At 30.6% G+C, this 14010-nt stretch overlaps 1 protein-coding gene across 7 annotated transcripts in view; it reads left to right on the forward strand.

Annotated features, from left to right (window-relative positions):
• Positions 1–14010, forward strand: part of babo (TGF-beta receptor type-1 babo) — a 44984-nt gene that overhangs the window by 21038 nt on the left and 9936 nt on the right. Inside the window, exons 3-7 of one of the 7 annotated variants that reach the window (XR_014924516.1) lie at positions 1433–1617; positions 8311–8544; positions 9871–10875; positions 10979–12112; positions 12842–12906. Coding sequence is in view for 2 of the 7 variants with exons in the window: in XM_029309044.2 (XP_029164877.1) it covers positions 1433–1617; positions 8311–8544; positions 12839–13072; positions 13505–13845 (994 nt within the window). In the remaining 5 variants the exon portion in view is untranslated. The other 6 variants (XR_014924515.1, XR_014924518.1, XR_014924519.1 and 3 more) reach the window with 6 other exon arrangements.

A 14010-nucleotide genomic window follows, 5' to 3' on the forward strand; every position in this document is an offset into this window, starting at 1 on the left:
ACTAAATGCTGTTGTATTTCGTTTTATGCGCGCAGTATAACAAATGATATAGATAAGTGTGATATAGAGTCTTTAGCTTTTTTTTTTATTAGAGTTTTCGTATACTTCTTTTTTCCGTATTTTTTCCCCAAGCAGCAGACGCCCATATTATTTATATTATTTAATGTTGATTATATACATATGCATTTTTATAAATTTATTTATAAAGAGTGAAATAATTTCCAATTTCGAGATTAGAGTGATAAAATTTGTCTGAGATAAATATAGAACCGAATGATAAAAAATAAAGAACGAGAGAATAACTTTGGAAAGGTAAGATAATGTGAGCGCAATATGCGTTTGCCTATAATAATATTCGAAAAACGATGATGTCGAGATGTTTGCCACCTACGGAGCTTGTAGTCGTTTCAAGGCAATCTTCTCCTGTATTTTCTTACTTACAAGCTCATCGTCCGCCGGAAGTTCTTCTGAGTACACTCGGAAAGGACCGATAACATGTTGCCACAGTCTTCTCTTCTCTGCACTCTTTAATGACAATACTATCCCTAGTAGTAACTCCGATAGAGCGTGACCTGCCTGAAAGGGTGGCTTTTGTAAATATTTTTCCTGCCTCTCGTAGTAACCTCTCCGCGAAACTTGTAGTTTTCTCGTATTAACTTCCCCAAGAACGTATTATACATTGACCACTCAATCCGTTATTATATCGAGAAACACCGAGGAACTTGACATGAGATTCGCGAGCAAAAACATTGAGCTTTATTAGACTCGCGTTTTCATTAGTATTATCTTGTTGATCTATCTTTTACAAGTGCATCTTGTGTCAAATTCCCTTTATAGTTCAGTCTTTACAGTTGCAAACTATGTATATTAAAATTTTAGCATTTTCCTTGAGATTGTGAGAGTGTGTTAAATAAGATTGAAGTGCTGTCTTCTTTTTCGCATGCCTTCTGACTTTTGTGTGTGCCTTCTCTTTATTTTATTTATATGCAATTAAGCAGTAATACATTAGATTTAAAAGTAATTTAGAGAGCATAAAGCTTATAAAAATATCAAGATAATATTTTCTCCCTACAAATAGTAAAATAAAATACTTATTTTTATTATAATTAAAATACAGGGCTAAAATCAGATCTAGGTGTGCGCTAATCTCACTTTTCTACAGCTTATTAAATTTCATATAATATACTCAATTATAATTTTGAAAGACTATCTTATTAGCACTTTTGTGTGTCTGCGTATATTTCTTACAATCAGACACTATATTCATTGTCAGAATCTTACCCTCAATAATCTGCTAAACGTTTTGTCTGAGACTTTTACGAATATGTTACGTCACCTTTACAGCAGACATGGAGGAGGACGCTTTTCGGCGACGTGATTTCGCCGCAGGTCTGGTTCGCGGCAATATTCGTTATGTAAATTATTTTCCCAGGTGTTACAATAAGACGAGCTTCTTTCCGGATGCCAAATTCTCGGTCTGGTGCACCAGTATGCTGTCCAATGATGGCATCGAATGTTGTGATCATTCCGACTACTGCAATCGCGATCTAAGGCCTTCTTTTCCCACTCAGTCCAGAGGTCGGTCGTATTCTAGCTTCGCAAGCCACCTCGAAGGAGGTACAATAAATCGCAGCTAAAACGGCTGCCGCGAAATTCCTCGCCTCCAAGGTTGCTTTGGTCGCAAAGTTCGTTTCCCCGAAAGAGATTCTCATGAAAATAAACTTGTCAATAAATTCGAAGGACTCAATGGCGAAATTCATAATCTATTAACAGTCCAATGTAATATCGATCTAAAACAAAAAGTAAATTTCAGAATAAAAAATATACCTATATTATATACATATATAATATGTATACATATTATTGCTATATAAATAATGAAAATTATTTACTCCAATTATTAAAATGTGTTTCGTTTGTATATTTTTAATCATCGATAATTTGTATCGCTTATTTTAGAGCATGCACGGATAACATTTATCGTGATATAAAGTAATATATGGTCGGATGCATTTTCTGCCTTGTCCATTCTAAATTGATCAGCCGTCCGTGATGTGACGCGATAGCTTTTACTTCTGTAATCGTTGAGTAACGAGATGATTTACGCAGATAATTAATATAGCAGCCATTACGCGTAATAGTTTAACAAAAAATGAATAAATTATTTATCGGATGAATATCGAGCGTTTTTTTTTTTTTTTTTTTATTAAGAATGCGTTAATGATAAAAGCGATTTAAATTAAACTTGAAAGCTAGTTGACCTTTATCGATTTTTTGTTAACACGTCGAATTCTTTAAAATTGAAATTTTTGAATATTAAATGATTTATTTCTTTGTCTCGTAACGATTTGATAACTTTTGAACATCTTGTGTTATATGAACAACTTATGTAACAATTTACGCATTTGAAATTCTTGATTCATGCATTTAACGATACAATAAGGAAAAGAATTCGAATTCTCGGAAAATAAGGAAAAAGAATAAATTCAAATAAGCCATTGGATTCTGTCAAGCAATCTAGTCCGCAATCTTTTTTTTTCTAATTGCATATTTCATGGCATGGAAATCAGTGGTGGATTTATATGTTCCGGAGAAATCTAAATTTATATTATATGCATTTTTCTCTTTTGACATAAGTATTTTACAATAATAATTCTTGTAAGGTATTTAGATTTATTTTTTGATACTCTTTTATTGATTTTTTTTATAATACACATATTCTCTTGATACATATAAACCTGTCATTGTTCGAGTCGCGGAGCTTTAGCTTTTTATTTTGAAAAACTTTTTCGGATTGCGGATTAACGGGGAAAGAATTTTTCTGACGGCGACCTTGGTGAGGCACGCGTTGCGAGATGAGAAAAACTGCAATGGGGGGTATCGATTATCGATTTTCTACGCTTTTGTGAATTGTCTGGGCGCGCACACACTTCACACTTCTGTCTCCTCTGTATTCCCCACGTTTCACGTTTTCGTGCCATTTATCTTGCTTGTGCCGAGCTGACAAGACAAGGAACGGACTGGCTGCCATCGACCGACAATTTTCTTTATCGCGATCACATTTACCATGTTTTTTTGCTTAGGACGACTTTTTACTGCATACAATTTGACATTTTATTGCTGCTACGGAATGATATTGTTGTTTCGCTACATAATGCTATAAATATATTTGAATTATGCACGTACAGTGTACACATTACTCTTAGCGCGTTTTAAAAAATTATATAACAAAAATATATATATATATATATAGCGTGCATTATATAATATATATTAAATTCAAAAAATATATGATATTCATAGAATAAATATTCTAATATGAAGCAAATTAATGCTTTATTTGAAAATAATTTTATTTTAGCCAAATAATATAATTTTAAATTATATTAATTAAATATGTTTTTATATATATTTGTCTTTACATTTTGTTAAATTTAATTTAGTCAAGTTTTTTGTTGAATTTCAAATATGTGTTTACGTGTGTGATGATGTCATTGTATCGTGTGATCATATATCGCGTGCATCTCCTGATAATAAAGAGGGGATGCAGATAACCTATTCTGTGTATACGTTACGTGCAGATAAGATAATAACAGGTTGTGTACCGATGCATTTTGCAACGTTGAGAAAATCTGATAAAAAAACCGAGGGCATTCCTCTCTCGGACCATGTTATCATTTTTATGTAACTAGAGTATGCTAATTCCAGAACACAAACCACTTTCCGGTGTCATATTAAAACATCTTTATAACTTTTGCATTATATTTAAAAATTCGTATATTTTAAATTAAAGAAATTATAGATATGAGATATAAAATTTTTATTTGAAATATTTTATATGAATCGTACAAATAATGAATATATTGTAAGATATATTTTTATTGTAGGTTTAAACTAGTCTAAAAATATATATATATATGTCGTGCGTTAGAAATTGGTTTCGCGGAATAATATTTTGCTAATGAAAATGGGATAAGTAAAATTTTTTTTGATCGATATTTGAGCTTTCCAATTGTCGCTCAATTTGTTGACTCCAAGTTTTGATTACGAATTCAGATTCAATAAAAGACGAGGCTGACTCTCATATTGAAATGTTTACGTACTATATTAATAACTCAAATCAATTGAAAATAGAATTGATTTCTGAAAGGCTCAATTAATAGTTAGATATATTATTATATATTAAACAAAATTAAACAATCATATATAGTAGGCCAACTAAACGAGCAAATAAATAAGATGTAAAAATTTTTTTATTAATAGTTAAATCATTAAATTAACATTCCGTTACAGAATCAAAAAATAATTGCCCCACGAATTCTAACGTTATTTATAAATTGAATTGCAACGATTGTGACGCCACATATGTCGGACAGACAAAAAGACAGTTAGGAACGAGACTTAAAGAACATAAAAATAATATTAAATTAGACTCTGCTAGACATTCGGTTATCACGGAACACATTCTAAACGAACAACATACATTTGACTGGGACAATATTAAAATTATGGATCATGAAAAGAATTACCATAAAAGACTAATATCTGAAATGATCCACATTAAAGAACAGAAAAATGGAATTAATTTAAATACAGACACCGAATTGTTAGACAGTAGTTATTTTGACATACTTAAAAAATTTGCTGAATCATAATTTAGAAAAAACATTGGTAATAAATAAATACATCACGCTCTCTATTTTGACATTTGGTATTCAGACTTCGCAACACACACTTGAAATATCGGGGAAAAGGACTTGTTAAAACGATAATGTAAGTTGAAAGATTTTTTAATTTTCTCTGACATTGATTTAATTCGCGTATTATATCCGTAGCATGCTCAAATGTCGCATAACTTGGCATCTCAGACCAATCGCCTTGCATATCTATTGGTCAACAGCGAAGAATCGTTTCAATTTTATATTTTAATATTTAACTAACTTTGTATTTTTAACATCTAACTTTATATTTTAATATTTAATTTTTATGTATTGATAAAGACTGTAGTGCAGTCGAAACGTTTACAATTTATATCGATTCTGTAACGGAATGTTAATTTAATGATTTAACTATTAATAAAAAAATTTTTACATCTTATTTATTTGCTCGTTTAGTTGGCCTACTATATATGATTGTTTAATTTTGTTTAATTTATACGAGCCTTTCATTAATTAATTTTATTATATATTTATATATATAAAAAAAACAAAGTTATCGGTTATTGTATGGCATGTGTAATTCAAACTAGAGGTTTAATGCAAATGTATAAAATTCCGCGGAGAACGTATCGTTGATATCTGTATGTACCAGCAGATTTTGATAGCGATAGTAACAGACGGGTAACAGACGTGAATGCAATTTGCCAGAACGAATGGAATAGTCCGGCCTCGGAAATATAAGGTAACGAGGCGTATATGCAACGCGATTTGAGCGAAGGGATGATAGGATAGGCTGACAGTGATATTCATTGATTAAACGTGCCCCAATAAATCCGCAAGTACGACCATTTATCGGCGAGTATCTTCGCAGTAACGATTTAATATTGGCACGAGATTATGTTATGTGTTCGCTTATGGAATTCGACGTTCACGTGACAATTTAATCAATCCCGACAAAGATTTGTCGACGATACACGGAAAAGATATTTTTTGCATTAATCTTACAATATTGATAATATGTACTGTGTATCAGTTATATTTGATGTTTTTAATATATTGTTCAAAAATATTTGTTTTTCAAGTAAAGATTGATAAGTAAAAGATTGATTAAATTATAAATTAAAAAAGCTATGACGTTCTTAGATAAACGATTTCTTGGATAAGCGATTTTATTTCTCTGTTTTTTTTAAATATTTTTTAAGTCTAAAATAATTTATTATGATAATATGATCTGTCAAATTTAATGATTGCCCAATACGTGCATTATACTTTAGCGAAACAGTATTATGAAAGAATATAGCATTTTTATTTTAATATCAACGTTCCTTCATATGTTTTAATTGAAAAATATTATTGATTTTAAATAAATGTTTAATTATACTCAAAGACAAACTATTAGAAAAATAACACTTTAAGAAATAGTCTGCAAATTAATATATTTAAAATATTTTATTATAAAAAATATTTTTTAATTCTTTTAATTATCACATACTTCTACGAGTTTTGAGTGCTTGAGTGTATGCAAAAATTTATAAACATTATGCAACGAAACAACCGAAACGAAACAACTACAAAAATTATTACTTAAGTGACGTATTTTTACGAACAATATTTTTTATCACGTCAGCAAGGTACAAAATTTCGTATTATCTCCCTATTATTGTTGGGAAAATCATTGTTGGACGTGCGATCATTCATCAGTGAATCTCTTCTCCCCGTGTTGTCTGTCACATCACATTGAAATCTTCATCAGAAATCCATATCAATTATATCGTGATTCTACCTGCATATTCATAGATATCCCTACCTAATTGAATTTTCCGACTGTTTGATTCCACGATGAATCGTACTTGTTTGTTTTAGTTTATTCGAATTTTATCATCTCTTCAATCCTTATGTCCTGTTGAACTTTGATATCTCTTGATATTCTTACATTAATCATTTTATACAAGAACAGCTTTATGGGAATTTTAGCAATGTTGGAAAAGTTATTAATTTATATTATTCGCGCGTATAGGGTTTAATTAATTATATGTTACAATGTTTTATAATTAGATTCGTATAATTTTTCAAAATAATTTTTGACGGAAATTTATTTAAATAATTATGGTCATAATTTTGTTAAACTTTATATTCAATATTTTTATTATGTATATTTATCGGGCTTGTATAAATCACCAAAATTGTCTTTATATTCATTGAGAAATAGATTAAATACGACGCTTTTTCTTTCTGGAATATTTATAAACTTATTCGTAAATTTTTGGGGAATTTGCGGATCTTCTACGATTTATTTTATATTGCGAATTTTAAATATCGAATTATTAGGATTTAAAATAAACGATATATTTTAAAATAATTTCTTATTTGACGTCACACCATGACAATTTGATTAACTTTCGAATATTGTTTAATATCATTTTTCACTTAACATTTGTGTAGTTTTTCAATGAATGACCAATTAACAGCATTTGTATGCTTCGGAAGAATACATCTTAACGTTCTTCAACATTACGACTCACAGGTAAGTCCAGTTATGTGCTCAATGTGCTGCAAACGTCTCGATAAGATGCGTTGGAAAAACGTCTATCTATAATGCAATCTGTCACGACGTGAGTTTAATTGTTGCATCACGTATAACAAGAGATTACCGCGAGTTTAACACGCATAGACATTCTATGATCAAGGGCTTCAATGAACAAAAGATCGTTCGTTCCAAGTATAAATGAAGACAAAAACTGCGACAAACAATTGTTTTTATATATTTATAGTTTGCACCATTAATAACTGTCAAAGGTTCATAAAAGTATAAGATTCAAGGTTGCTAGAAAAACTGACTTGCTTCATCTCACAAGATCTCCTTATCAAATTTCATTTCGAATCTATCGAAATTATAATAATTAAAATAGTAAATTATCGAGACGTAATTGCACGTTTACACACATGATTAATTTTTTTAATTGAAAGATTTCTGACATTCTTTTTTCAGCCATGATCTGTCATAGGTTCAGCCATGAATCAAGTTATCGGTGAAATAATCTGTATTAAAATTACTTAAAATCTGGTCTCCCGTGCATTAAATCCCTTTTGAATATATTTGTTTAACCGCTATTAACGCCTTGTGCTTTATTTTCATTTTGACATTTTTTGTTGCATTGTTTATCTTTGCGTTTTCGCTTTTTGCTGCACGCCTACATTTCTCGGCTCTCTCTTCTGCTAGTGCTTGCTTGCTTGCTTACTTTCGAATAAACGATGCAATACTGATTCCGATCGATGTATACTCCCACGAAACTTTTTACTTTCAAAGTCAGTGATATTCAACTTTCCTTGTATACGAATATAAATAAAAAAAAAATTATAGATAATATGTAATCATTAACAAACTTGGGCAACATGTGAAGAATCCCAAGTTTTTTGCTTTATTACATAATTGAGCTGCATATTTAAGACAACTTTTTGCATCCATGTAATTTGCTCGCAAACCTTGAGGCAGGATATGTGGCACGCATATCCGGGAGTTGAATATTGCTGGCATAATGATGTATGGAATACGGCATCATTTAAGCATATAATGCACCGCGGTTGAAATTAACGTTTCACCGTCGGCGCTTCCCACATGCGAATAATAACCGGACATATATCTCGCCAAAAGTGCCGTCGAGCGGCGATGACGCGACGTGGGTCACCTGGAAAATGGCCTTGACGATAGCACTGCCAATATGCGCGATCTGCGTGATCGTTATGGTCATCTATCATATACACATGACCAAAAAGAGACCGGCCAGACACTTCCCGGACGATTCGCTGGAGGCCCCGGACCGGCCAATTCTGGGCGGCGTCACCATCAGGGACATGTTGGAGATGACTACGAGCGGCAGTGGCTCGGGTAGGTCAAACTAAATTAAAGATGGTTATTATTGAATGATGAGTTAAAAGGCAATAGCATATTTTTTGAATCTACATGGATTTTGACAGAAGCATACTGTCATACATACACACATGTTTGGTTTATTCTATATCACGGGTACACATTTATCAATAATTAGTCAGAACATGATGAATACAAATAATTGCAATTTATAATTTTTTAATGTAACCTTTAATTATATGTAATTTTGAAAAATATTTAGATTATATAATATATTATCTAACAAGGGACATGTCACAACTGTCCGGAACCGATTTGATTCTCCTTGAAATATGTTGTTAAATACACAAATCTAAAAGACACGTATTTTTTTATACGTGCGCAATTTGAGTTTTAAGGGGTGAAACACCCCTTTAAAGAATAACGGTATTTTTCTTTAGGATCAAATATCTGCTAAACTATAAGAGATATAAAGAAAAAACGTACAACAAATTTTAATGGCTTGAAGAGTACTTTAAAGTTATATGAACAAAAATTTTTTTTTTTTTTTTTTTTTTTAAAAAACCCTCACCACCTAATTTTTTTTTTCAAAATTAAAAATTTTGTTTTACCTAATTTAAAGCTTATTTTTTTCCAAATTCAACCATGTGTAATAAAGTTATGTTACAGAATATCATTTTCGAAAATTAATTATAAACGCTCCCGTATATACGCTCATCCGTGCTATGTGCGTAAGTAATTACCGTCGAACAATAAAATATATAAAAAATGTTTTTGTATAATTCTTATTTATGTTTTCTATGTATTTATAACTGCGTATTGTGTATATTTAGATTTAAAAAAAAATTTTTAAATATAATTAATAAGAATTTTTTAAATATACCCCCTGCTTTCTTATTATTTCTTTAATATTTAATTTCTTCTATAAAAATTAAAAACAATTATATTTTATAATAAAATTATTTTTTAATTGAATCTTGCGAATACCAATGTCGCAATATTTGGCATAAACAAATTTTATATCTTACGTTAAATGAATCATAAGGTAAGATTATGTGTACGTGTTCCAGATAAGTTATAATTTTTACAATAAAATCTTTAATACGTTAAAATAAATAATAAAATAAGATTATGTGATGACGTATTTCTGATAAGTTAATATAAATTGTTCATGTAGCAGCATAATTCTCACAGTCGGTGTAGTCTTTTCGTTGTAATAATATCTGTGTAAACTGTTCTTTTATTGCAATAGAAAGCAAAATATAACATCTTTGAATATGATTATCAATCCGCTTAACGTTGTTAGACTTTTATTGGTGTCAATAAATTCAATATATTTAACAGAAACGCCAGTAACTGAAGCAGAAGTGGAATTAAAGGAAAACATTAAAAAAATATTACTGGATAGCGTTTTTCATTATAATGGGGTGGAAGTAACGGAAGAAATATATCTCGATTATGAAGAACCTTATAAATTACATAGTTTTGAAATAATTGAAGATGACGAAGAAGCATGGCATGAAGATAGTTTAAATTCTCATCCTCATTGTTCAAATGATGATACAAATTTTGATAGTTCTTATAAAAGACGAGCTGTTGAGTATTGGCGATTTCGGGACACTGATGAAAACAGTAATGACAGAAAAAGGAATCGTCCTCTAAGAGTAGTACAAAATAAATTTAGAAGAGTTTCATCTGAACGTCAGTTAAGGCGATGGGAAGAACAAATACAATCAGGTGGAAGTCGTACAGAAAAATTATCTTACATCTCCAAATTTACACATGATAAATTTACTGCAGCTGTCGAATCAGGATTCATGGTTCATGATATTGATTTAAAAAGATGGGCTTTACAAGCTCAAGAAGAAATAGGAAATTTAAATCCTATATTTAAAGCATCTCACAGTTGGATAGCAAGATTTAAGAAGTCTCACCGAATTGTTTCAAGAAAAGTTACGAAGTTTGTCACTAGAAGAACATTAGAAGATTCTGCTGATTTGCAAAAATCAGCTGATGATTTTCTGGAAACAGTAAAACCTCTTATTGAACAGTTTGGATCTGAAAATATTTACAATTCAGATCAAAGTGGTTTCCAATTGGAACTTCACTCTGGAAGATCATTGTCTAACCAGGGAGAAAAGAAAGTAGAACGTGTCGTGCAATCCATATCATCAACAACCCATTCATATACGATACAACCAATAATATCCTGTAATGGCAATTTGTTGTCCCCTTTATTTATTGTATTAAAAGAAGCTAATGGTAAATTTGGACCAAGAGTACAAGAAAATTTATTTAAAGCAGAAAATGTTATTGTAAAAGCATCGAAATCTGGTAAAATGACATCAGGTATTTTCCTTTTATAATTACTTTTTTTAACAACCTTATTTTATTTAACAATTTAATAAGAGTCATAAAAAAACTATTAAATTAACATTTATATTTTGTACAGATCATTTTAAAATGTGGTTAGAAGAAGCTTATTTCGCAAACATTGGTCCTAATAGCGTTCTTCTTATCGATTCATGGACTGGACATTGCCCCAATATGATTTCGGATTTAACACCTCCTGGAACACATATTACTACTATGATAATACCGAAAGGAACTACAGGGAAAATACAACCATTAGATGTTTATGGATTCAGAATTTGGAAAAATTTTGCTAAAAGATTTTCAGATGCGGTTTTACTGTTGGAAAGTAATATAAACTTACATGAACGAAATAATATAATAAAATTGCAATCTTTGATACATAATCAATTGTCATCCCCACGATATCAAAACTTATTTAAATATTCGTGGTTTAAAAGTGGTTATACGAATGAAAGACCAGACGAATTCGAAAATCCAGTACACTTTAGTTTAGACGAAACTTTAACAAAATGTGATATCGAAGGTTGCAATAATATAGCTGTAGTAAGATGTTCTTGGTGCAAGAAGTCATTATGTTTGAAACATTTTTTTGTCGAATATCATTATTGTAATGTGTATAATGAGTGAATAATATAAAATGCAAATACATTTTTAAAAAAATCTAAATATACACAATACACAGTTATAAATACATAGAAAACATAAATAAGAATTATACAAAAACATTTTTTATATATTTTATTGTTCGACGGTAATTACTTACGCACATAGCACGGATGAGCGTATATACGGGAGCGTTTATAATTAATTTTCGAAAATGATATTTCGTAACATAACTTTATTACACATGGTTGAATTTGGAAAAAAATAAGCTTTAAATTAGGTAAAACAAAATTTTTAATTTTGAAAAAAAAAATTAGGTGGTGAGGGTTTTTAAAAAAAAAAAAAAAAAAAAAAAATTTTTGTTCATATAACTTTAAAGTACTCTTCAAGCCATTAAAATTTGTTGTACGTTTTTTCTTTATATCTCTTATAGTTTAGCAGATATTTGATCCTAAAGAAAAATACCGTTATTCTTTAAAGGGGTGTTTCACCCCTTAAAACTCAAATTGCGCACGTATAAAAAAATACGTGTCTTTTAGATTTGTGTATTTAACAACATATTTCAAGGAGAATCAAATCGGTTCCGGACAGTTGTGACATGTCCCTTGTAAGTAAAAATTTAGTATTTAATTTTAGCAGTCAAGTTTTTCTTAATTGCTAAATATAGAGAACATAGAGAGAATTTTCTCTTAAAATTTATCGTGAAAATCATGGTAATAATAAGAGTTTCTCTGATTAATATTTACTACAATAAACTTATCATGTACATAGTAAAGTTTACTATTAATATTTTTTATTGTGATATAAATATTAATCAGAGAAACTTTTATAAAATTCTTCCAATATCATATTATTCCACTGTGATTTTGAGGATAAATTCTAAGAGAAAATTCTCTTTATGTATAAATAATAATTACACAATTTTATTGTAATTATACACAAACATATATACATAAATAATTTACAATAAATTAAAATATATATTCTGTTTTAGCATATTTTTAAATTTTTTAAATGCATATTTTCTTAAATGCACTTGTCTGATAAATATAATATAGATACTAACATTGTAAACGCGCATATGTATTAATGTTGCCGCATTAACATTTCTAAGCTTTAATTACCGAACTCGCGAAATTTAAATTGGTCAATCGCTACAACATCTTGTTTACTAATATATATATTTTTCTTATAAAGTTGCTGTCAAGTTTATTATTACATATGCGCGTTTAATCTATTTATCTCTCGGTCAAATATTCACTAACAACGCAACGCGTGAGTCATCTTCAATCATACTGAAATTTGCGTTCTCCAATGCCCATCCTCTCTCAAGTAGGCCTGCCGCTTCTGGTACAGCGGAGCATAGCGCGCCAGATCCAGCTCGTGGAGACGATCGGAAAGGGTCGTTTCGGCGAGGTTTGGCGCGGTCGTTGGCGCGGCGAGAATGTCGCCGTGAAAATCTTTAGCTCGCGAGAGGAGAGATCCTGGTTTCGAGAAGCGGAGATCTATCAGACGGTGATGTTGAGGCATGACAACATCCTAGGTTTCATCGCTGCCGATAATAAAGGTATTGCATATTCACAAATCTAATTTTCAGGTAAAATCTCGCGAAACCGTATATTTTATTCTTTATATTATATACTTTTTATTAATTAAAAAAATTGTTTTAAATAGTTTGTAAATAAGAACTGTAATCTCGATTTTAAAATATATACTTAAGAATATAATACTTATATTTATAATATTAGATTCAGTAAAATTAAAGAATTGCACAAGCAAAAATATCCAAATAATATTTGATTAGAAACATTTTATTTCTAGAGCCAAATTTCAAATGGATAGACAATTGGATTACGTGAAACATTCATGTGTTCTCTATCGATTTTTATTATATTTTATATATATTTTATCTTTTAATACTGGGCTTTATGAGAGGGCTTAACAATCAAGTTAAGTCTCTGGAATAAATTGTGAATTGATCAATGAATTTTTTTCGCAGATAACGGTACATGGACACAATTGTGGCTGATAACGGATTATCACGAGAAGGGTTCCCTCTTCGATTACCTCAACAGATCAACCGTCGACACGAACGGTATGATAAGGATGGCCTTGTCGATCGCTACCGGCTTGGCGCATCTTCACATGGATATAGTTGGCACGCAAGGCAAGCCGGCTATCGCTCATCGGGACCTGAAGTCAAAAAATATCCTTGTGAAGACTAATGGTACCTGCGCCATAGGCGACCTCGGATTAGCCGTCAGGCACGACGTAATCACGGATACCGTCGACATTCAGCTCAACAACAGAGTCGGCACGAAGCGATACATGGCGCCCGAGGTAATTATCGTTCTTATACGAAAAAATTATTTCTTTGGTTCTACACGCAGATACATTTTTTCTTTAGATTTTGCCCCAAAATTCACTACAAGTTTTATCATGTTTGCTAATAACCCGAAAATTATTATGTTACATGTTAAAATTTATGCGCGATTAAGCTAGATT

This window comes from Nylanderia fulva, unplaced genomic scaffold (genome assembly GCF_048542155.1).
Source record: "Nylanderia fulva isolate GAGA-0341 unplaced genomic scaffold, ASM4854215v1 Scaffold19, whole genome shotgun sequence".
Classification (NCBI taxonomy): domain Eukaryota; kingdom Metazoa; phylum Arthropoda; class Insecta; order Hymenoptera; family Formicidae; genus Nylanderia; species Nylanderia fulva.